The sequence below is a fragment of the Mytilus californianus genome, unplaced genomic scaffold, assembly GCF_021869535.1.
Source record: "Mytilus californianus isolate M0D057914Y unplaced genomic scaffold, xbMytCali1.0.p SCAF_2, whole genome shotgun sequence".
NCBI classification, from domain to species: Eukaryota; Metazoa; Mollusca; class Bivalvia; order Mytilida; family Mytilidae; genus Mytilus; species Mytilus californianus.
In genome coordinates this window covers 23276232-23302710 of record NW_026262668.1, presented here as the reverse complement: position 1 = coordinate 23302710, position 26479 = coordinate 23276232, and the positions used below count along the sequence as shown (strand labels likewise).

Sequence of the window (26479 nt, the reverse complement as noted above, 5' to 3'; positions counted from 1 at the left end):
GCGATCGTATATTGGTATGACGTTGGCGTCGTCCGAAGACACATTGGTTTCCCCATTTTAACTTTAGTTTAAGGGAATGGATCTCTATGAAATGTTACCATAAGGTTCAATACCACAAAAGGAAGGTTGGGATTGATTTTGGGGGTTATGGTACCAACAGTTAAGGAATTAGGGACCAAAAAGGGGCCAAAAATAAACATTTTTGTAACATCCAGACATAACTTGTGTGTTAGTGTATGGATCTCTCTGACATTGTACCACAAGGTTCCATATCACAAAGGGAATGCTGGGATTGATTTTGGGGGTAATTGCCTCAAAATTTTAGGAATTAGGGGCCAAAAAATGGGCAAAAAACAAGCATTTTTATATGGACAAATACTTTAGTACAAAACATAATTTAAAGCAGTGTAAGGGAGATAAATCAAATACATCATTTGAATTACCTCCCTTACACTGCTTTTAAATTATGTATAAAGTAATGGTTAATGAACAATTAAGACAATTTAAAACAGTGTAAGGAAGGTAATCCACATACAACGTTTTGATTACTTCCCTTACACTGCTTTTAAATTATGTTTAAAGAAATGCATATTTATAAAGGAAGACCAGTAAAAATATCTACAAATGTTGCATCTTTTTTTTTTTTACAAAAAAATCCATATGAAAGATTTGACACCATATTTTAAATTCTATTATAAAATAGATTAAGTTAGCACTATGGTAAATTTAAATGGGTAATTATGGTTGCAAATTCCATTGAAAATTTGAATTGAAATTATGACCATATCTTGAGGGAAAGAATTTTTTGGGGGAAAAAGGGGGGGGGGGGGGGGGGGGGGGGGTAAAAAGAAATTGTGGGGGGTCAATTTTTTTCTCATTTCAGATTTCAGATATTAAACAGAATTATTCTTCAAATATTATTTTTTTTTCAAATTTCAAATATTAAAAAATTTCAAGAAGTAATCTTTAATTGCACAGTATGGCGCATTAGATTTGTAAAATCTTTGACCACATTTATTTATTTTTTATGCCAAATCTGACCGTGTATTTAGATTTTTAATTTTGGGTCCAGTTCTCAAATTGGTCTACATTAAGGCACAAAGGGTCCAAAATTAAACTTAGTTTGATTTTAACAAAAAATGAATATATGGGGTTCTTTGATATGCTGAATCTAAACATGTATTTAGATTTTTTGATTTCGGGCCCAGTTTTCAAGTTGGTCCAAATTGGGGTCCAAAATTAAACTTTGTTTGATTTCAACAAAAATTGAATATATGGGGTTCTTTGTTATGCTGAATCTAACCATGTATTTAGATTTTTTATTTGTGGGCCCCGCTATCAAATTGGTTCATATTGAGGTCAAAAGGGTCCAAAATTAAACTTCGTTATATTTCATCAAAAATTGAATTATTGGGGTTCTTTGATATGCCAAATCTAACCGTGTATTTAGATTTTTTATTTTGGGTCCAGTTTTTTAAATTGGTCTACATTAAGGTCCAAAGGGTCCAAAATTAAACTTAGTTTTATTTTAACAAAAAATGAATTCTTGGGGTTCTTTGATATGCTGAATCTAAACATGTGTTTAGATTTTTGATTATGGGCCCAGTATTCAAGTTGGTCCAAGTTGGGGTCCAAAATTAAACTTTGTTTGATTTCAACAAAAATTGAATATATGGGGTTCTTTGATATGCTGAATCTAACCATGTATTTTGAATTTTGGGCCCCGTTATCAAATTGGTCCACATTGAGGTCAAAAGGGTTTAAAAATTAAACTTTAATTTCATAAAAAATTGAATTCTTTGTATTGTTTGATATGCTGAATCTAACCATGTATTTAGATTTTGGATATTGGACAATAATAGGTAAATTAAAAAATTTTAAATTCTTAGACCACATTCATTCTGTGTCAGAAACCTATGCTGTGTCAAATATTTAATCACAATCCAAATTCAGAGCTGTATCAAACTTGAATGTTGTGTCCATACTTGCCCCAACTGTTCAGGGTTCGACCTCTGCGGTCGTATCAAGCTGCGCCCAGCAGAGCATTTTATTATATCTGAATTAGTTCTATTAAATTATTCAGTAATCTAAATCAAAGTTTTAAAATTTCTTTAGAAGGTATTCAATAAATTTATTTATGTTTCAACACTAGAGATTTTGTGTCAAAAATTTAAACACAATATCCTTTCTTTTACATTCTACAAACTGCTTTGAATAAAATTTTCAGTCCTATGATAGAGTTGTCAAGTCAACTATCTTGTCCACTCCATAATCTTTACTAAATTTATTTTATTTGTTTCATATTTTTTCTGTATTTATTTTTGTGTTCCTTAATCGTATCATGGATGATGACATTTTACTTACCGTAAGCTTGTCTTCCATTGATGTATTCTTAAATGGTAATCATCATGTCAAGAAAACTCATACATTATCAGGAAAGGGTAAATGAAAACATGTAAAAATATTTCTTAGAAATTACATTTAAAGGCAGCATTTAGATCTCTAAAATAATTCTCAATATATTATATTTTTGTTTGTCCTATGCAAGTTAAAATCATCTAAGGGACATTCTAACTGGTAAATAACGATTTATTATACGACCGCAAAATTTTTGTGGTCGTATATTGGTATGACGTTGGCGTCGTCGTCCAGGGATACATTGGTTTTCGCACTCTAACTTTAGTTTGAGAAAATGGATCTCTATGAAATTTTACCACAAGGTTCAATACCACAAAAGGAAGGTTGGGATTGATTTTGGGGGTTATGGTACTAACAGTTAAGGAATAAGGGGCCAAAAAGGGGCCAAAAATAAGCATTTTTGTAACATCCAGACATAACTTGTGTGTTAGTGTATGGATCTCTCTGACATTGTACCACAAGGTTCCATATCACAAAAGGAATGCTGGGATTGATTTTGGGGGTAATTGCCTCAAAATTTTAGGAATTAGGGGCCAAAAAACAAGCATTTTTCTAGTTTCATGACAATAACTTGTGTGTAAGTGTATGGATCTTTCTGAAATTGTACTACAAGGTTCCATATCACAAAGGGAAAGCTGGAATTGAGTTTGGGGATAATTGCTCAAAACGTTTAGGAATAAGAGGCCAAAAGGGGGCCAAAAATAAGCATTTTTCTAGTTTCCAGACAATAACTTGTGTTCAAGTTTATGAATCTCTCTGAAATTGTACTGCAAGGTACCATACCACTAAAGGAAAGGCTGGGATTGATTTTGGGGGTAATTGCCTCAAAATTTTAGGAATTAGGGGCCAAAAACGGGCAAAAAAACAAGCATTTTTCTAGTTTCAGGACAATAACTTGTGTGTAAGTGTATGGATCTTTCTGAAATTGTACTACAAGGTTCCATATCACAAAGGGAAAGCTGGAATTGAGTTTGGGGATAATTGCTCAAAACATTTAGGAATAAGAGGCCAAAAGGGGGCCAAAAATAAGCATTTTTCCAGTTTCCAGACAATAACTTGTGTTCAAGTTTATGGATCTCTCTGAAATTGTACTGCAAGGTACCATACCACAAAGGGAATACTGGGATTGATTTTGGGGGTAATTGCCTCAAAATTTTAGGAATTAGGGGCCAAAAAGGGGCAAAAAAACAAGCATTGTTCTAGTTTCAGGACAATAACTTGTGTGTAAGTGTATGGATCTTTATGAAATTGTACTACAAGGTTCCATATCACAAAGGGAAAGCTGGGTTTGAGTTTGGGGGTAAGTGCATTAAACGTTTAGGAATTTGGGGCCAAAAAGGGGCCAAAAAACAAGCATTTTTCTAGTTTCCAGACAATAACTTATGTTCAAGTGTAGGCATCTCTCTGACATTGTACTGCAAGGCACCATACATTGTAACACAAAGGGAAGGCTGGGATTGAGTTTGGGGGTGATGAATCATAAGGGGGTTCAAAAAATTTGAGGGGGGATTTATTTTTTCATTTTTTTTCTTTAAAATTTTCCATTTTAAATTGGTTATTTCTGATTTATATATAAAAGCAAATAATAATGATATGGTTTGAATAGGTAAATTAAAAAATTTTAAGTTCTTAGATCACATTCATTCTGTGTCAGAAACCTATGCTGTGTCAAATATTTAATCACAATCCAAATTCAGAGCTGTATCAAACTTGAATGTTGTGTCCATACTTGCCCAAACTGTTCAGGGTTCAATCCTCTGCGGTCGTATCAAGCTGCGCCCAGTGGAGCATTTTATTTTATTATGTTTTAATTTACATTTTTACCAAAAATCATTATTTTAATTTAATGGTGTGTTATTTGAAAAACATAATTAGAGCCCCACCTATTGATCTGTGGAAGTCCTTTAGTTATCAGCCTTTCTGTCTGTGCATAGTCCATCACAAATCCTCCTGCTGTTTTTAAATTCCTGGAGTTTGGTAATGAAACTTGCCATGATTATTCACTAGTACTAGAAGGTGTGTCACATACAAGGAACAAAATTCTACAGGGAAGTCCATAGTCAAGCCTTGTATCTTTGAAAAGATTTTTTTTCAAAAACTTAGTTCAACTTAATTAGCCACCCCTGTGCATACTGTGGATTCATAATTATTTGTTGGAAACCAATTTTTGTGGATTTCGTGGGAATAGCTAGGTGAACCACGAATTCAAATGTTCAACGAATTACAAATTTTCTATAGGCTTTGTATGCAAGTTTTCCACAATCCACGAAAATTGATACCCACGAAAATAAATGAATCCACAGTATGTAAAATATTGTTTATGCTATTAAAACACCTTAGAGTAGGGTAATGAAACTTGGCGTAATTATTCACCGTTACTTAAAGGGGTGTTGAGTACAATTTAGGAAAGAAATCATACATAAAAAGTCAAGAACAAAAACTTAGTTCACCTTCAATCTCTGTTTATATGTACAAAAATTATTGCAGTTTGGGGTTCAATTAGCGGTGCATCAGAAAATTTCAACATTCCATAGGTTGAAGCTTTTTTAAAAAATAAATTACATGTTACAATTTTCTTGTTAACTGGAGTAGGTCCTCAAGATAGATTTGTAGTGGCTCCTATCAATTATACCAGTTATATTCCTCAAGTTATCCAAATTCTTTGAATTTGCATGTGAAAATTATCTATTTTTATGACACAAAATCAATATTAGGGAATGACAATGGTATAACAGTAATTAAGGACTGACAAATTTTTGGGGTTAAAATTTTCAAAAATCTGAAGAATTGAATTGTTACTGGTTACTGATTTGGGGTTGTACATGTTGTACGACAGGATGCTTCATTTTTAGCTCACTTTTCCAAAGGAAATGTGAGCTTTTGCCATCACTTTGGCGTCCGTCGTCTTCCATCCGGTGTAAACTATTTCAAACATCTTCTCCTCTGAAACTACTGAACCAATTCCAACCAAACTTAAGCTGAATAATCCTTAGGGTATATAGAATAAAGTTTGTGTTTTATTTTCTGTTTCTTAAAAAAAACATGGCGGCCATGGCTAAAAATAGAACATAGGGGTAAAATGCAGTTTTTGGCATATACCTCAAAAACTAAAGCATTTAGAGCAAATCTGACATGGGATAAAAGTTAGTTCATTAGGTGAAGTTCTATCAGCCCTAAAATTTCAGATGAATTTAATAACCCATTGTTGGGTTGCTGCCACTAAATTGGTACTTTTAAGGAAATTTTGCAGTTTTTATACTACCGCAAAAAATATTTTGCGTCGTATAATGCTATGGTGTTGTCGTCATCATCATCGTCTGCTTTGGCATCTTCCGAAGACACATTTGGATTTCGGACAATAACTTAAGTTTAAGTGAATGGATCTCTAAGAAATTTTCCCAGAATGTTCAATACCACAAAAGGAAGGTTGGCATTGATTTTTGGGGTTATGGTACCCACAGTTTAGGAATTAGGGGCCAAAAACAAGCATATTTTTAGTTTCCGGACAATAAATTTTGTACCACGAGGTTCCATATCACAAAGGGAAGGCTGGGATTGAGTTTTGGGGTAATTACCCCAACGGTTCAGGAATTAGGGGCAAAAATGGGCCAAAACAAGCATTTTTCTAGTTTCCAGACAGTAACTTGTGTTTAAGTGTATGGATCTCTCTAAAATTGTACTACAAGGTTCCATACCACAAAGGGAAGACTGGAATTAATTTGGGGGTAATTACTTCAAGGGTGGGGGCTCAAAAAGTTTGGGGGGATTATTTTTTTCTGGGGGTTCATATTTTTTTTCTTCAAAATTTTTGAAATTTCAAATGATTACACAGTATTGCACAATAACAAGAAATCTTTAATTGCACAGTATTGTGCAATAGCACAGTATTGTGCAATAGCACAGTATTGTTCAATACCACAGTATTGCGCAATACCAAGAAATCTTCAATTTCTCAGTATTGCTCAATAGCAAGAAATCTTCAATTAAACAGTATTGCGCAATAGCAAGAAATCTCCAATTGCACAGTATTGCGCATAGCAAGAAATCTTCAATTGCACAGTATTGCGCAATAGCACAGTATTGCACAATAGCACAGTATTGCGCAATCGCAAGAAATCTTCAATTGGCCAGTATTGCACAATAGCACAGTATATCACAATAGCAAGAAATCTTAAATTGCACAGTATTGCACAATAGCAAGAAATCTTCATTTGAAAATAAATACAAATCTTTTAACCAATTTCAATGGGATTAATTTAAAGTCTTTAATTTTTGGGGGTTCTAACCTTGTATTAGTTTTTATACGACTGCAAAAAATTTTTGTGGTTGTATATTGGTATCACATCGTCGTCATCGTCTTTGTCGTCCTAAGACACTTGGTTTCCGGACAATAACTTTAGTATTAATTAGTAAATAGAAATCTATGAAATTTAAACACAAGGTTTATAACCACAAAAGGAAGGTTGGGATTGATTTTGGGTTATGGTCCTAACAGTTTAGGAATTAATGGCCAATAAAGGGGCCCAAATAAGCATTTTTTCTAGTTTTCAGACAATAACTTGTGGAACGGTGTATGGATCTCTCTGAAATTGTACAACAAGTTTCCATACCACAAAGGGATGGTTAGGATTGGCTTTGGGGGGTAATGGCTCAAACAGTAGGAATTAGGGGCAAAAAAGGGGGAAAACAAGGGTTTCCTTGTTAATGGACAATCACTTTTAAGTACAATGTTAAATTTGGATTACCTCCCTTACACTGCTTTAAAATTATGTATAAAGAAATTTTATATTGTCTTGAGGTGATTAGCTGTCAATTAATTTTTAGAAGTTACTAATAAAAATGCTGATTAAAGATATATTATTTTTAGACATGATTATGTATGTCATTTTCTATTTTAAGACTTTTATGATGTATTTAAATGGGTAATTATGGTTGCAAACTCCATTGGAAATTTGAATTGAGATAATGACCATATCTTGAGGGAAAGATTTTTTTTTGGGTTTTGGAAAAAGGGGAAGGGGAGGGAGGGTGAAAAATATTTGCCAAAAAAAAAAGGGGGTGATTTATTTTTTTTTTGGGGTGGAGGGGTCAATTTGCAACAGTATAGTGTATTGCACAAAAGCAAAAAAAAAAAGGGGGGGGGGGGGCAATTTGCAACAGCATAGTGAATTACACAAAAGCAATTAATTGAATATAAATTCAATTCATATAACCAATTCTAAGTTCTTTGACTACAGTTATTCTGTGTCAGAAACCTATTATGTGTCAAACATTTAATTTCAATCCAAATTCAGACCTGTATCAAGCACGAATATTGTGTCCATTTTTGCCCCAGCTGTTCAGGGTTGGACCTCTGCGGTTGTATCCAGCTGCGCTCGGCGAAGCAATTTATTTGGAGAATTGGGCTCCATTTTTAAATTGGACTACATTGTAGTCAAAAGGGTCCAAAATTAAACTTTGTTTGATTTCATCAAAAACTGACCATTCTAGGTAAATTAAATGTCCCATTTCAGATTTTTAAGATCTTTGACCACATTAATTTTGTGTTAGAAACCTATATTATGTCAAAATTTTTATCACAATCCAAATTCAGAAAGTATCAAGCTTGAATATTGTGTCCAAACTTACCCCAACTGTTCAGGGTTAGACCTCTGTTGTCGTATCTGGCTGCGCTCAGCGAAGCATTTTATTGGTTATTATCTTGAATATTATTATAGATAAAGTATAAACTGTAAACAGCAAAAATGTTCAGCAAAGTAAGATCTACAAATAAGTTTTTATGACCAAAATTGTCAATTGACCCCTTAAGGAGTTATTGCCCTTTAAGGACAATTTTACTCAATTTATTTATCATGTTTTCTAACTTTGAAAAAATCTTCTTTTCTGAAACTACTGAACCAAATTAAATCAAACTTAAGCTGAATGATTCTTAGGTTATTAGTCCCCTATTGACGAAGTCAAGGGGACTTTTGGTTTGCACTCCGTCTGTCTGTCTGTCTGTCCAGCTGTCAGTCCCGCAAATCAGTTTTCCACACTTTTTTTCTTCGTTCTTGTAGATATTGATTTGATATTTGGTATACAGTTTTATCATGACAAGTTATAGATCAAGTTCGAATTTGGTTCCTGTCTGATGATTTAGTCCAGAGTTATCATGGTCCATATCTAATGTTAGAATACTACATTTTGTATGTTAAACCATATTTCTATACAAAGGGAGATAACTCATTTTTTAAAAGACATTCTTTGGTAAATTGTTTGTTTGATAATTGTATAAACTAATTTTCTGAATGCTATATATGTAAAATTTGTTTATGGGGTGAAATTCTTTAATTAGATAATAATCTATTTTTATTGAGGTATATATTTCATTACATTACATTGTGTATAGATAAAAGTTGTCGACATTTTATAGATAAGTTACAAATCTATATTAGTTTGTGACAAATGAAAGAAAAATATTTGGAACTAATAATTATATTTGATTATAATTTGAAAATAGATATACGTTGTATTAAATCATATCTAATTTTAGAGAACTATTAATCATATCTAATTTCTAAGAGTGTTTTCCACACTTTTTTCATCATGCTTGAGGATATTGATTGATAATTGGTGTATAGTTTTATCATGCCAAGTTACAGATGAAGTTTAAATTTTTGTTTTGGTCTGATAATTTTATGCAAAGTTTTGGTACTTGGCCTTGAAAAATTCACTAATATAATCAGTTTTCCACACTGATTTAATAGTCATTCTTGAAGATATTGACTTGATATTTACTTTTTGTTTACACCATGACAAGTTATATAACAAGTTAGCATTTTGTTCCAGTATAATGAACTTTTACCTGGTAGGGGACTATGTATTGCCATGCAATACTCTCAGAATGCTTGTCTAGAATAAAGTTTGTGTTTTATTTTCTGTTTCCTCAGAATATTATTATGATAAAGATAAACTGTAAACAGCAAATATGTTCATCAAAGTAAGATCTACAAATAAGTTTTTTTATGACCAAAATTGTCAATTGACCCCTTAAGGAGTTATTGCCCTTTAAAGTCAATTTTTCATTATTTTTTGTAAATTACTTCTCCTCTTAATCTACTTGGCCAAATGGAATTGAACTTAGCCACAATTATTATTAGAGTATCTTGATTGAAAAATATATCTGATGTTCCGGCCATACAACCAACATGGTCGCCATGGATAAAAATAGAATATAGGTGTTTACTATAGAAGTCTATGGGAAAAATGTAAAAAAACAATTTCAAATGGTCACAACTTGAAAACTAATTTAGATAATGATAAGGGGTCTTCAGTTACTATTGTAAGACTACAATGGGATGACTTGATTTTCAGGGGGTGGGGGGTTGCTAATAATTCTTCCTTGATATGTTCCATTTTCAGAATTGTTCAGTGTTACTTTTTTCTAAAAACCATTATTATATCTTTTCTTTCAGCATACTTATATTGGGTGAATCATGTGAATGCCCCCCAGACCAGGCAGGTTAGTCGAGGTCAAGACCCTTGCCCAAATTTTTTTTGAAGGGTGTTAAAAAAAACATTTAAAGGCATTTCCAGCATTATACAGGCCCTGGGTGAAATAAATTTTACAAAATTGAAAAGACATGAAAGAAGAGCAGACATCACACATCCTTGTCTAACTCTTGTTTCTACCTCAAACCAGATGTTGTTATGCCCTACACTGCTAGTGAAATTGTTGTAGAAACTTTTGATAAGCTTGACTATTTCTTTTGGAATTCCATATGCTCTAAGTATTCACCACAAGCTCTTTCTGTTGATGCTGTCAAAAGCTTTCTGGAAATCCACAAAGTTGATGTAAAGCTGCCTTTGCCATTCTGTACATTGTTCGATGATGTTACGAAGAGCAAATATTTGATCAATGCATCCTCTACCTTAACGAAACCCTGCTTTCTCCTCTCTTAGCTGTTTATCAATTGGATCAATTATTCTTTGGATAATAATTTTGGCCATGATTTTACTTCGAATTAACAGGAGGGTAATACCTCGCCAGTTGTTGCAGTCACTAATTAGAGCTCCCTTCTTGGCTAATTTTATTATTATGCCTTTGGTTCAATCGTCAGGTATTATTTTTCCTTCCCAAATTGAAGTAAATAGTGGTTGAAGAATTTCAGCTGCAAGTTCTGGGTCAGCTTTGAAAAGTTCTGCATTAAGATTATCCTACCCTGGTGATTTTCCATTTTTTAACAATTTTATTGCTGTTATTATTTCCTGTCAGTCTGGTAAGTTGATATTTATTTCCAAATCTTGAACTGCTTCATTATTATTGCTTCGTCATCTGGAGGTGGTCTGTTTAGTACTTCTTTGAAGTGTTCTATCCATCTGGCTTTTTGCTTGTCTTCTGTTGTCAATAGCCTTCCATTTTTGTCTTTTATAGGGACATCATTAGTGCTTCGAAATTTGCCACAGATTTGTCTTGTAATTTTATAAATTTTTCCCAGTTCGCCCTTTTCTGCTGCTTCTTCTGCTTGTCTAGCAAGGCCTTCCATGTAAGCTGTTTTATTGTCGAGCCTGCGACTTTTGTCGCAGAAAGCTCAACATAGGGATAGTGATCCGGCGGCGGCGGCTACGGTGACTGCAGCGTTAGCTAACTTCTTAAAAGCTTTATATTTTAGAAGGTGAAAGATCTGGATGCTTCATACTTTGTATATGGATGCCTCATGTTACGAAGTTTCCATCAGTCACATGTCCAATGTCCTTGACCTCATTTTCATGGTTCAGTGACTACTTGAAAAAAAAGTTAAGATTTTTTGTAATGTTAAATTCTCTCTTATCATAAGTAATAGGAGAACTATATTTGGTATGTGCGTACCTTGCAAGGTCCTCATGCCCGTCAGACAGTTTTCACTTGACCTCGACCTCATTTCATGGATCAGTGAACAAGGTTAAATTTTGGTGGTCAAGTCCATATCTCAGATACTATAAGCAATAGGTCTAGTATATTCAGTGTATGGAAGGACTGTAAGGTGTACATGTTCAACTGGCAGGTGTCATCTGACCTTGACCTCATTTTCATGGTTCAGTGGTTATAGTTAAGTTTTTGTGTTTTGGTCTGTTTTTCTAATACTGTATGCAATAGGTCTACTATATTTGGTGTATGGAATGATTGTAAGGTGTACATGTCTAGCAGTCAGGTGTCATCTGACCTTGACCTCATTTTCATGGTTCAGTGGTCAAAGTTAAGTTTTTGAGTTTTGGTCTTTTTTTCTAATACTATATGCAATAGTTCAACTATATTTGGTGTATGGAAATATTTTATGATCTATTTGTCAGTCACGCAGGTTTTATTTGACCTTGACCTCATTTTCAAGGTTCTTTGCTCAGTGTTAAGTTTTTGTGTTTTGGTCTGTTTTTCTTAAACTATAAGCAATAGGTCAACTATATTTGTTGTATGGAAGAATTGTTAGCTGTACATGCCTGCCTAGCATGGTTCATCTGACCTTGACCTCATTTTCATGGTTCATTGGTCAATGTTTATTTTACTTGGTTAATGTTAAGTTTATGTGACAGTTGTAATAAAGCTTTATATTTAGGACTATCAACATAATATCAATGATTAGTAAAGAAGGCGAGACATTTCAGCGTGTGCACTCTTGTCTGCTCTAGCCATTCGCTTAACATTTTTGTCTAGTACTCTATAGGTTGCTTTGTGTTTTCTTGTAGCCTTTCAGATTTTATGTCTACTTGTTCATATGATGTCTGTCTTCTATAACCTTCCAAGTACCTGGTGTTATCCACTTCTACATCTTTTTACCAAGTTTAACACCCAGACAGTCCTCTCTAGTTGTTTTGTATATTGTTCTAATTTGATCCCATTTTTGAGTTGACTTCTGTTGTTTCTGATGCGATCATGTCAGGATTATCTGTCAAAGCTTGAAACTTATTCTTAATTGAAGGATGAATGCATTCTTTACTTTATGATCTTGTAATTTTTCGATATTATAACGTGTAGGGACGAGTGTTTTACGTTCTGTACTCCTCAATTTCATTTTGATATTTGCAGTAATATGGTGATGGTCACTTCCAACATCTGCCCCCTCTTGACATTAACATCTAGTAATGAATGCCTCCAAGTACCATTTATCATAAGGTAGTCAATCTGATTCTTATCCCTTCCATTCGGAGAACACCATGTTAATTTATGTATATCTTGATGTGGAAAGAGTGTTCCTCCTACTACCAGGTTGTCAGCTGCACATAATTCTACTAGTCTTTCTCCATTATCATTTATAGTACCACATCCATGTTTTCATATTATTCTGTCCATATCAGTGTTGCTGTTTCTGTCTTTGATTTAGAGACAGTTTAATTTACGTCAAATTTTAACGCTACTTTTAACGCTGTTTTCATTTAACCATTGTTAACGTCACTATATCTTTTGTTAACGTTGTTCTATTATATGTAATATGTTGTTATAAAGAGTTGAGATTACACATGCAGTCAAACGAAATAGACGTTGTTTACTGCCTGTCCATACATCAAGATTACCCATCCATCACAGTTTTCCACTTTGGCATTCAAATCACCCATCACCACCAGAAGATCATGACGTACCAATCGCACTTCTGCTTGAAGTTGTTCATAAAAGGTGTCTTTCAAAGCTTCATCACTGTCATTTGTTGGTGCATAGCATTGTATAAATGTCATGTTGGTGTGCACTCCTTTCAATTTTGCTGTTATCAATCTACTATTAACAGGTTTCCATTCAATAAGTTCCTTCTCAGTGTCTTTCTTGAGAATGATGGCTACTCCTTTAAAATGATGGTTGTCATCTCTGTCTGAGTAAAGAACTGTTTCTCCTGTGTCTGTTTTTATTTTACCAGAACCTGTTCCATCTACTTTTACTAACTCGCGGAGGGGCACTGTAGAAGTCTTGACACTGTAGAGGCTATGTACTGGCAGGAGAGGCTTACTCACTCGGCACTCTCTTCTCTTACATATGTAGGCTAGCCAGCAGCAGCTGCTTTAATAAAAACAACCACACTAGATGCATGCCAGTGCCCTGTGGAACAAGCACCAGCGCATGATTGCAATATAGTTAAATTATCTGAATTTTTATTGTTTAACTAACTATGATTGCAATATAGTTAAACAATAAAAATTCAGATAATTCATCACATAAAAATATAATACGCTTGAAATAAACATTTAGAATTCAGATTTTAAGTTGTTTCCCTGTTTTTAATAAATAAACTCATCATAGACAAAGATAGATACTGGGTTTAAAATTTTGTATGCCAGAAACATGTTTCGTCTACAAAAGACTTATCAGTGACGCTCGAATAAAAAAAAGTTAAAAAGGCCAAATAAATTTCGATGTCGAAGAGCATTGAGGATCCAACATTCTGAAAGGTTTTGCCAAACATAGCTAAGGTAGATACTAGGATTAAATTTTTGTATGCCAGACGCGTGTTTCATCTACAAAAGACTTATCAGTGACGCTCGAATAAAAAAAAAGTTAAAAAGGCCAAATAAATTTCGATGTCGAAGAGCATTTAGGATCCAACATTCGGAAAGGTTTTGCCAAACATAGCTAAAGTAGATACTAGGATTAAAATTTTGTATGCCAGACGTGTGTTTCGTCTACAAAAGACTTATCAGTGATGCTCAAATAAAAAAAAGTTAAAAAGGCCAAATAAATTTCGATGTCAAAGAGCATTGAGGATCCAACATTCTGAGAGGTTTTGCCAAACATAGCTAAGGTAGATACTAGGATTAAAATTTTGTATGCCAGACGCGTGTTTCATCTACAAAAGACTTATCAGTGACGCTCGAATAAAAAAAAGTTAAAAAGGCCAAATAAATTTCGATGTCCAAGAGCATTGAGGATCCAACATTCTGAAAGGTTTTGCCAAACACAGCTAAGGTAGATACTAGGATTTAAATTTTGTATGCCAGACAGGTGTTTCGTCTACAAAAGACTTATCAGTGACGCTCGAATAAAAAAAAGTTAAAAAGGCCAAATAAATTTCGATGTCGAAGAGCATTGAGGATCCAACATTCTGAAAGGTTTTGCCAAACACAGCTAAGGTAGATACTAGGATAAAAATTTTGTATGCCAGACGCATGTTTCGTCTACAAAAGACTTATCAGTGACGCTCGAATAAAAAATAGTTAAGAAGGCCAAATAAATTTTGACGTTGAAAGGCATTGAGGATCCAACATTCTGAAAGGTTTTGCCAAACACAGCTAAGGTAGATACTAGGAAATAAAATTTTGTATGCCAGACGCGTGTTTCATCTACAAAAGACTTATCAGTGACGCTCGAATAAAAAAAAATTAAAAAGCAAAATAAATTTCGATGTCGAAGAGCATTGAGGATCCAACATTCTGAAAGGTTTTGCCAAACATAGCTAAGGTAGATACTAGGATTAAATTTTTGTATGCCAGACGCGTAATTCGTCTACAAAAGACTTATCAGTGACGCTCGAATAAAAAAAAAAGTTAAAAAGGCCAAATAAATTTCGATGTCAAAGAGCATTGAGGATCCAACATTCGGAAAGGTTTTGCCAAACATAGCTTAAGTAGATACTAGGATTAAAATTTTGTATGCCAGACGTGTGTTTCATCTACAAAAGACTTATCAGTGACGCTCGAATAAAAAAAAGTTAAAAAGGCCAAATAAATTTCGATGTCGAAGAGCATTGAGGATCCAACATTCGGATGTAATGCATAAAAAGAGTTTTCTCCCTTTACGCAAGAAAAATCACTGATTCCATGCATAATGGCCATGGGTCACGATGTTTGTAATATTATCCAAATGAAATTAGCAAAGGACACAAAGCGGTTTTCTAAATTAGCAATATATCTTCTTATTTTCTATTTTGAAGAAATCAAACATGTTGAAATATCTACTTTCGTTTCAGTGAACGTAGAATAATATCAGATCATATCAAAGATTGAAGACACTTCAAATAGATATATATACACATAGAAGAACATCATACATTCAGTCATATTAATCATAGTGGCACATTATATTTGAAACTTACCTTGATAGAATATTATAGACAAAATTTATCCAACGGAAAATCACACGTGTTGTAGGGTTTATAAATAAATCACTGAAAATAACAAATCGTAAACGGAGAAAACAGATATCCGCAAAATGAATGTAAAATGCAAATGTAAATTATTCTAACAATGAAGAATATATATTTTCGTCAAGTCAATCCCCTGGTTCATTTGACGATTAACACACAGGGATAAACCTATTTATACTGCACTCGTTCTATTTGAGCAGTCAAAATGCGTTGACTGTATATTGCTATGTCATATACAGTCACTGACCCGATATCACTTTTCCTCATGAATATTTAAATAGAAAGTTGCCGAAACTATATTTAATTATTCATACGACCTCTTCAACCTGTTCTCGTTTCCAATGTATACAATGAAGCGTGGAACGACCCAAACTTATTTCTTTTACAATTTTTGGAAAAACATATTTCACTTGTTAATATTTTTTGTTTGAAACCTATAAATCATTATGTTTTATGCTTATTGTTGATATTTTAGTCCATACTCAAACGAATTCGTTCACCATTGATTGCGGGTTTCAACAGGTAATGTACATTTCATTGCGTTGTCTATTTCTCCGCCTGATACCGGTATAAGGCCTTTTTAAAGGGGGATGTTTCCAATATTTAAATCAAATAAATAACATTTACACATTGAACAACAATTGAAAATGTTTTTTTTCTAGATTGCAGTATAAAGACAATAATAGTGCATTGACTTGACATATCAACGATATAAGGATTCGGCCCTAAACGGGGAAAAAGCTCGGCAGAGCCTCGCATTTCCCCGTTTCTAAGCCTCATCCTTATATCGTTGATATGTCAAGTCAATGCACTATTATTGTCTATATATAATGGTTGTACTATATAGGGCAGTTGTTAACAACTAGATACTAGTGCAATAAAGAATTTGTTAATGTTAAAAAAAAAAAAAAAAAAAAAAAGGATCCAACATTCGGAAAGGTTTTGCCAAACATAGCTTAAGTAGATACTAGGATTAAAATTTTGTATGCCAGACGTGTGTTTCATCTACAAAAGACTTATCAGTGACGCTCGAATAAAAAAAAGTTAAAAAGGCCAAAAAAATTTCGATGTCAAAGAGCATTGAGGATCCAACATTCTGAAAGGTTTTGCCAAACATAGCTAAGGTAGATACTAGGATTAAAATTTTGTATGCCAGATGCATGTTTCGTCTACAAAAGACTTATCAGTGACGCTCGAATAAAAAAAAGTTAAAAAGGCCAAATAAATTTCGATGTCGAAGAGCATTGAGGATCCAACATTCGGAAAGGTTTTGCCAAACATAGCTAAGGTAGATACTAGGATTAAAATTTTGTATGCCAGACGCCCGTTTCGTCTACAATAGACTTATCAGTAATGCTCGAATTAAAAAAAAGTTAAAAAGGCCAAATAAATTTCGATGGCGAAGAGTACTGAGGATCCAACATTCTGAAAGGTTTTGCCAAATACAGTTAAGGTAAAAAGTTGTTTGTTTTTGTTTTTTTGCCATGGAATAGTCATTTCATTTTTGACTGATGAGTAATTGACTACCCCTTTGTTATCTTCTGCCTCTCTTTGAGAACTGCTCTACCAATGCTTTGCAAACTTTAATATGTTGTTACCAGCGACAAAATTGAGGTCAATTTATATATTGATGATTTTCACTTTTGACGTTAATGAATTATGACCGTTCATTGCTATAGAACGACACTAACAAATGTAATAAAAACCCAGTTTGCAAACATTTTAAGAGTCTCTGTTCAAGAAAACTTAAAAATAGTTTTGTAAAAGAACTGAAATTTGGTCTTTATATTCCCTGGAGTCCCTGGTGAGCTATTCAGGCTTTGTGGAGCCTCTTGCTTCTCCTTTAATAAATTTACCAGGATATGATTACCACATTTTTGTAAGCAGGCTTCCAAAAAAAAATGTTAAAGCATCATCTTCCCAAAATTGAAAAGAAATAATACTTTAAACAGATGAACATATACTTTGATTCTGACAACTCACATTTTTTGTCGAGCCTGCGACTTTTGTCGCAGAAAGCTCGACATATAATAAGGGATAGTGATCCAGCAACGGCGGCGTTAACTAACTTATTAAAAGCTTAATATTTCAGAAGGTAGAAGACCTGGATGCTTCATACTTTGTATATAGATGCCTTATGATATGAAGTTTCCGTCTGTCATATGTCCATTGTCCTTGACCTCATTTTCATGGTTCAGTGACTACTTGAAAAAAAAATTAAGATTTTTTGTTGTGTTAATTTCTCTCTTATTATGAGTAATAGGATAACTATATTTGGTATGTGCATACCTTGCAAGGTCCTCATACCTGTCAGACAGTTTTCACTTAACCTCAACCTCATTTCAAGGATCAGTAAACAAGGTTAAGTTTTCGTGGTCAAGTCCGTATCTCAGATACTATAAGCAATAGGCCAACTATATTTGGTGTATGTAATGATTGTAAGGTCTACATGTCCAACTGGCAGGTGTCATCTGACCATGACCTCATTTTCATGGTTCAGTGGTAATAGTTTAGTTTTTGTGTTTTGGTCTATTTTTCTAATACTGTATGCAATAGGTCAACTATATTTTGTGTATGGAAATATTTTACGATGTACATGCCAGTCTGGCAGGTTTTATTTGACCTTGACCTCATTTTCACGGTTCATTACTCGATGTTAAGTTTTTGTGTTTTGATCTGTTTTTCTAATACTGAATGCAGTAGGTCAACTATATTTGGTGTATGGAAATATTTTATGATGTACATGTCAGTCTGGCAGGTTTTATTTGACCATGACCTCATTTTCACGGTTCATTACTCTATGTTAAGTTTTTGTGTTTTGTCTGTTTTTCTAATACTGTATGCAGTAGGTCAACTATATTTGGTGTATGGAAATATTTTAAGATGTACATGTCAGTCTGGCAGGTTTTATTTGACCTTGACCTCATTTTCATGGTTCATTGCTTATGTTAAGTTTTTGTGTTACTCCCAATCGTGTCGGGAATGCTGTAATTATGATGAACCATCTCAACCAAAAACAAGTGCACAGGAGGAAAAGAACTGTGATAAGACTATTTTTCTCTTACAGAATTCATTGGCAATTATATGCACCAGACTTCTTATTATGAAATTCACTTTGAAGTAAGTTCCAGAAAATACGTTAATCATACATACTACCAACTTTACCAGATTAATAGATTACCAGCCACTTCCGACAGTTTAATGGAGGAACACAACATTTACATTCATCATAGACCAACGATATAATTTTATTTAATTTTATCCCTATACCTTCGGCGGTCAAACACTTTACAGCATTCCCGACGCGATTGGGAGTAGTACCTCTGGCAAAGGGAAGCCAGTCGAAATGGTACGGAATTGCCAGTAAAATGTCGTCTATATTTGGAAATAAAGACGTTAATTGAACACAAAGTTTACACAGAACACAACTGACAATAATTAATTGTATAATTCGTTCCACTGTGCAAGAATGCTAACACATGATGGCAGAACAATTTTAACAAACATTTTAACAACAAAAACATTTATTTTATTTTATTTTATTTTGATAGTTCACTTCCATATATACTTACTTTCACTTTCTCTTTCAATTGCTATTTATAACGTTACTCACCATAGCAACATTGTGACGTTTTAATTTTCTCAACCCGATTTTGTACCTTAGCATGATTTTGTGTATTGTTTTTGTCAAGCCTGCAACTTTTGTTGCAGAAAGCTCGACATAGGGATAGTGATCCGGCGGCGGAGGTGGCTACGGCGGCAGCGGCGTTAGCTAACTTCTTAAAAGCTGTATATTTTAGAAGGTGGAAGATCTGGATGCTTCATACTTTGTATATGGATGTCTCATGTTACGAAGTTTCCGTCAGTAATATGTCCAATGTCCTTGACCTCATTTTCATGGTTCAGTGACTTCTTGGAAAAAAAGTTAAAGATTTTTTGTAATGTTAAATTGTCTCTTATTATAAGTAATAGGATAACTAAATTTGTTATGTGCGTACCTTGCAAAGTCCTCATGCCTGTCAGACAGTTTTCACTTGACCTCGACCTCATTTCATGGATCAGTGAACAAGGTTAAGTTTTGGTGGTCAAGTCCATATCTCAGATACTATAAGCAATAGGTCTAGTATATTCGGTGTATGGAAGGACTGTAAGGTGTACATGTCCAGTTGGCAGGTGTCATCTGACCTTGATCTCATTTTCATGGTTAAGTGGTTATAGTTATGTTTTTGTGTTTTGGTCTGTTTTTCTTATACTGTATGCAATAGGTCTACTATATTTGGTGTATGGAATGATTGTTAGGTGTACATGTCTAACTGGCAGGTGTCATCTGACCTTGACCTCATTTTCATGGTTCAGTGGTCAAAGTTAAGTTTTTGAGTTTTGGTCTTTTTTTCTAATACTATATGCAATAGTTCAACTATATTTGGTATATGGAAATATTTTATGATCTATATGTCAGTCACGCAGGTTTTATTTGACCTTGACCTCATTTTCAAGGTTCATTGCTCAGTGTTAAGTTTTTGTGTTTTCGTCTATTTTTCTTAAACTATAAGCAATAGGTCCAACTATATTTGTTGTATGGAAGAATTGTTAGCTGTACATGCCTGCCTAGCATGGTTCATCTGACCTTGACCTCATTTTCATGGTTCATTGGTCAATGTTTAGTTTACTTGGTTAATGTTAAGTTTATGAGACAGTTGTAATAAAGCTTTATATTTAGGACTATCAACATAATATCAATGATTAATAAAGAATGCGAGACATTTCAGCGTATGCACTCTTGTTTATCTTGATGATGGTGGCCTAGCCACCGAAACATGTCGATCGCAATAAAATACTGGAACATTCCTTAAAGTGTTGTTGTTACTGGACCTTCTACATTTTATGTTTTTATCGTAACGACCCTGCATACCCGAGGTATCCACTTTATGGAATCTACTGACAGAAGATTTACCAGGCGTTGGTTCACTTGTGTTTTAATTTTATATTTATTATGGTTATTTTATATTAAGCCACTAAATAGACTGAGTGACAACAAGTATAAACCAATGATGATCAAGTTGAAAAAGAAGAAACAAATAAGTGAAAAAGTATCTAGAGAGTTAGAGCAGAGGTTACACCATGAAGAAGTTACCTCAGGTAAATTTGTATGCTTAATGTGTAAGTAAAAAGTTGCTTAGTATTTCTCAATTCAATTTCAAGCACATTAGAATGAGTATCTTAAAGTAATTTTAAGTCCTGGTGAAGAAAAACTAACATAAAAAATGAAAACCTAGAGAATCCCTTTCACACAAAATAGAGCATGTAGAGTGAAACCAGATAGATATTTGCATCAGCAGGGTATGCTAGATGTTATTCTAAATTACCTCCTAACTAGTGTTATGACCAGGAAATTGACTTAGCAGGTTATAGAAAATTTGAAAGTCCCTACTATGTATTGGCTTCCTAAACTACACAAAGACTCATTCAAATTTCATTTTATCTCAGCTAATAAATTTACCAAACCAAAATCTCCAACAGTTTATAGTTGGAACAAAACTTGATGATTATAACTCTATGTGATGAACCAACGCTGTTGTGTTTACTTTTGATAGTCGCCTGAAGTTGATACCTTGAAAGGCAGGGTTGTAAATAAATGCAAACTATTGCAAAGCTTGAAATACTGTATATGACAACAACACTTCAAAGAGTCTGCAATTTTATTGAACTTGGCTGACAGGACAATTTATATACAGAAATTAGTTACTGAAATTGTCCTGAAGTACATAATAAAGCTTGGCAACACACATACTGATGTCAAATGTAATGTACCAAGCTTTCTACTAAATTTCTGTATATAAATTGTCTAAATAGATAATATAAATTTCTGCTCTTAGACTTTCAAGCCTCTTAGACTGTTCGAGTTGGGTACAATAATAAAACTTGGCATGTATATTTGCCATTACCAGAAGGTGTCTTAAGTAGTAGGAAGGCAACAGTACAGTGAAATTCATGGTCAAAAACTTTGTTCAACTTAGCCATCCCTGTGCATATGTTTAAAAATTGTTTCAGCTCTCAACTTTAAAACCCCTTGCCCTTGGAGACGGTAATGAATTATTGGTACAAGCTGTGTTTAGATATTGTATAAATTAGCTATGATTGAATAGAATATACCTGATTTCTTCTAATCTGATTGATTGGTTGTTTGTTGCTTAACGTCCAGTGGCTAATATTTCATGCATGTTCAGGACGACCCTCTTCTTATCTGCATCTCATAATTTGATTGTTCACTTGAACATGGGCATCTGGTTGTGAGCAGACTTTTACAAAAGTATTGGTTGAAAAAGAATGATCATAAGCATAAAAATAATGTATGAACTGAAAATGATCTACAGCTTGAATATTAATAAAATCTTCCTTTTTGTGATTTCAGATGAAGATGAGATTGACAGTGGTGGAGAGGAAGAACATAAACATAGGTGAATATTCAAATAAACAAAATGATGGTTATAATATTTTGTGTAAAGTAATTTCCCTTGTAGTTCGAGCTTTGGAAGTTAGTTTCCTGTAAAGGTAGCCAAAGGAACTACTTCAGTTTTGTCTAGACGTGCTCACTATAATGGATCAGCACTTCATACATATTTAAGACCAGAAGCTATCTAATTATCCATTAATATTACATCCAATGGACTGCCGATGGTCATATAACCCGATATAAACATGAATATAAATATATATTGATAGCAAGCACGTGCAATCAGATTTCATGTTAAAGGTTAAAAATATATGTACACCATCAAGAATGATTTTTGTGAGTAGGATCAGTGAATGAAATGGTTATTCCTAGTGGTTCCTTGTTTCACTTTTCAATGTTGACATTCTTTTCTTTTTAACCGGATTTTCAAAAGAAATCGGTTATTGATTTGGGGATGTACGGCGGGCGGGCAGGTGGCTGCCAAACAGTGTCCGTTCATTAACATGAAAACGCTTTGACGACATCTTTTCAAATTTAGATATGTTGTTTCCTGTGACTAACCGAAGGTCAAGTTTAATTTTCACGATTTTAGCTGTTCTCGTTGTTGAGTTTTTGACCTTTCAGTAGCAAAATTTATTTTTATTATATGAATTTGAGTTATTTCCCTTTAAACAGAAATTAATAATTAATTTCTTTGTCATTTGGTCTCTTGTTAGATTTTTTTTTTAATTTTGAGGCCTGTCTTCCAATTTGTCTACATTTAGGTCCAAAGGGTAAAAAATACAACTTTTTTTTTATTTAAAAAAAAATTGAATTCTTGGTGTTCTTTGTTATGCTGAATCTAAGTGGTATTTAGAATTTTTATTATAATTTGAAAATAGATATAACATCATATCTAATTTTAGAGAACTATTTTTTAGTGGTTAAATCATATCTAATTTAGAGAACTATTTTTGCTGCTTACATCACTGGTACATTGAAATAAGTTTGAGTTATTTCCCTTTGAACATAAATGGTTTAATTAATAAGTATATATATGGATTTTAGTCTATTAATGATTGTCTCTGTTCAATTAATTTTAGTCATTAGTTGTCAAAAATTTCTTAATAACTATTTTTTTTAAGTCATGTGTGTTTTGAAGGTAGATGTCACAGTTGTTATGTGGTATTTTATTTTTGTTGTGTGTGTTAATGTTTAATTTTTACTCGATCCTGTTTGGGGGTTCAGATTTGCAAATATCATTTTCATTATAAATTAGATAATAATCTATTTTAAATATTCAATCACAATCCAAATTCAGAGCTGTTTTAAGCTTAAATGTTGTGTCCATACTTGCTCAACTGTTCAGGGTTCGACCTCTGCAGGAAAATCCAGCTTTGCTGTCACTCTGACAGCCTCTTGTTGGCTTATATCTCAATACCATAGCATTTAGAGCAAATCTGATCAGAAGTAAAAATGTTTATAAGGTTAAGTTATACCTGGCTGGAAATTTTTAGACGAATCAGACGACCTGTATTGGGGTAATTTCCCCTGAATTGTCAATTTTAAGGAAATTTGGCAGGTTTTTTGGTTATTATCTTGAATATTGTTTAAGATAAAGGTAAACTATGAACAGCATAAATTTTCAGTAAAGATATATCCACAAATAAGTCAAAAGACCAAAATTGTCATTAGACCCATTAAGGAGTTATTGCCCTTTTAAATCAATTTTACACAATTTGTTTATCATGTTTGATAATTTTCATAAATCTTTTCCTCTGAAAATAATGAACAAAGTTAGACAAACGTAGGCAGGTAATGGTCAAAAATTCACAGCTGGTCAAGATTTGTCAAGATTTGTTTGGGAGGTAATATTTAGACAAAACAGACGCCCAGTACATGGGCTTATTGCTTTTGAATTGGTATATAATTTTTGCTGTTTTTTGTAAGCTTGAATTTGATTATAGATATGGAGAGACTGTAAGCAGCAATTTGTTCAGCAAACCAATATCCACAAATAACTGAATATATATATATTTTTTTTTTTGTTAAATTGTTTCTGAGTTCGGAATCGCAGATTTTCCTTTATCATTTTCTACTTACATTGACTTCCTGTTTATCCTGAAAGGTAAAACCACACGATTTTAATCAACAACTTCCAAAAAAAATCACTGTAATGTTGTTAGTCTTTTCTATGAATTTTTGATGAAGATGAATGCAGAACAGTTTTATACCTATAAAAATTTTTATGCCCCCGCCGTAGCAGAAGGGGCATTTAGTTTTACCATTGTCCGTTTGTACGTCCGTTGTCCGTCTGTACGTCCCGAAATTGGTTTCCATTCTCAAACTTAAGTTTGCCTTAACCAAATGTTATGAAACTTATACACAATGCTTATTACCCCAAAACACAGATCAATTGTGAATTTTGGTGTTGTCACTTTTACCGTTCTAGAGTTATGCCCCTTTATAAATGGAATAATTGCTGAATTTTTTGTTTCCGTTCTCTAACTTAAGTTTGCCCTAACCAAATGTTATGAATCCTATACACAATGCTTATTACCACAAAACACAGATCAAGTTTGAATTTGGGTGGCGTCACTTTTACCGTTCTAGAGTTATGCCCCTTTACAAATGGAAAAATTGCTGAATTTTTCGTTTCCTTTCTCTAACTTAAGTTTGCCTCAACCAAATGGTATGAAACTTAAACACAATGCTTATTACCACAAAACACAGATCAAGTTTGTATTTAGGTGGCGTCACTTTTACCGTTCTAGAGTTATGCCCCTCTACAAATGGAAAAATTGCTGAATTTTCGTTTCCGTTCACTTACTTAAGTTTGCCTCAACCAAATGTTATGAAACTTATACACATGGCTTATTACCACAAAACTCAGATCAAGTACGAATTTGGGTAGTGTCACTTTTACCGTTCTTGAGTTAAGCCCCTTTTTAATGTCATATGCAAGCCGGGGCATCATATGTGTCCCATGGACACATTCCCAATTCATTTTTTTATTTTTTTTAGCTCACCTTGTCTAAAAGGAAGTGTGAGCTTTTGCCATCTGTTGGAGTCCGTCGTCGTCATCCGTCCGGTGTAAACTATTTCAAAGATCTACTCCTCTGAAACTTTTGAACCAATTTCAACCAAACTTAAGCTGAATGATCCTTAGGGTATCTAGTATAAAGTTTGTGTTTTATTTTATGTTTAGTAAAAAAACATGGCCGCCATGAATAAAAATAGAACATAGGGGTAAAATGCAGTTTTTGGCTTATATCAAAAAAACTAAAGCATTTAGAGCAAATATGACTAGGTAAAAGTGTTCATTAGGTCAAGAACTACCTGCCCTGAAATTTTCAGACGAATCAGACAACTGATTTTTGGGCTATTGCCCCTAAATTGATAATTCAAGATAAAAAAACTGTAGGTGAGCGATTCTGGCTTTTGAGAGCCTCTTGTTTCTGATCACTTGGCATCCAGCGTCCGTCTTCGTCCGTTGTCGTTGTCGTTAATTTTTACAAAAATCTTCTTCTCTGAAACTGCTGATCCAAATTTAACCAAACTTGGCCACAATTATCATTAGAGTATTTAGTTTTAAAAATGTGTCCGATGACCCCGCCTGCCAACCAAGATGGCCAACATGACTAAAAATAGAACATAGGGGTAAAATACAAGTTTGGTCTATTATCTTTAAAACTGCTATAAATGGAGAAAATCTGAAAGAGGCAGAAAATGTTTGGAATGATGAGATCTACCTAGTGTCCATTTACTTTCAAACTATCAGACAACTTTTTATAGGAGTTATTGCCCTTAAATGACGAATTTACCAACTTTTAAAATTTTTGCCTATTGTCTTGAAAATTATTATAGATAGAGAGTAACTGTATAGCAAAAATGAATCAGCAAGATAAGTTTTACAAATAAAACAAATGGTTGAAATCATCTGATGACTCATTATTGAAGTTATTGCCCTTTAATGATGATTTTTACTATTTTTAACCAGATTTTTTGAAAGAAAAATCTTTATTGATTTGGGGATGTAGGGCGGGCGGGCGGGCTGTTCTCGTTGATGAGTTTTTGACCTTTCAGTAGTAAAATTTATTTTTATTATATGAATTTGAGTTATTTCCCTTTAAACAGATATTAATAATTAATTTTTATACGCCCGTTTACGGGACGTATTATGGTATACCTCTGTCCGTCCGTCCATCCGTTGTCAACATGTCGGACAATTACTCAAGAATGCTTTCACCAACTCGCAAGAAATTGTGGTGAATTGTTTATATCTATTGACATGAGCTCCCTGTTGATTTTTTTAAATTTTAGATTTTACTTTTCCAAGTTATGGGGTTTTCTTCAGTAAAAAAAGGGGGATTTTCCAGTTTTCTGACAATAACTCAAGAATGCTTTCACCAACTTGCAAGAAATTGTGGTGAATTGTTTATATCTATTGACATGAGCTCCCTTTTGATTTTTATATATTTTGGATTTTACGTTTCCGAGTTACAGGGTTTTATACATAAAAAAAGGGGATTTTCCAGTTTTCGGACAA

At 33.5% G+C, this 26479-nt stretch overlaps 1 protein-coding gene across 1 annotated transcript in view; it reads left to right on the top strand.

Moving 5' to 3' along the window:
- The window catches only part of LOC127729509 (uncharacterized), a 186925-nt gene that overhangs the window by 116494 nt on the left and 43952 nt on the right, over nt 1-26479 (top strand). Inside the window, exons 16-17 of the mRNA XM_052237342.1 lie at nt 20510-20636; nt 21910-21955. Of these exons, the coding sequence (XP_052093302.1) occupies nt 20510-20636; nt 21910-21955 (173 nt within the window). The remainder of the gene's footprint in view (nt 1-20509; nt 20637-21909; nt 21956-26479) is intronic.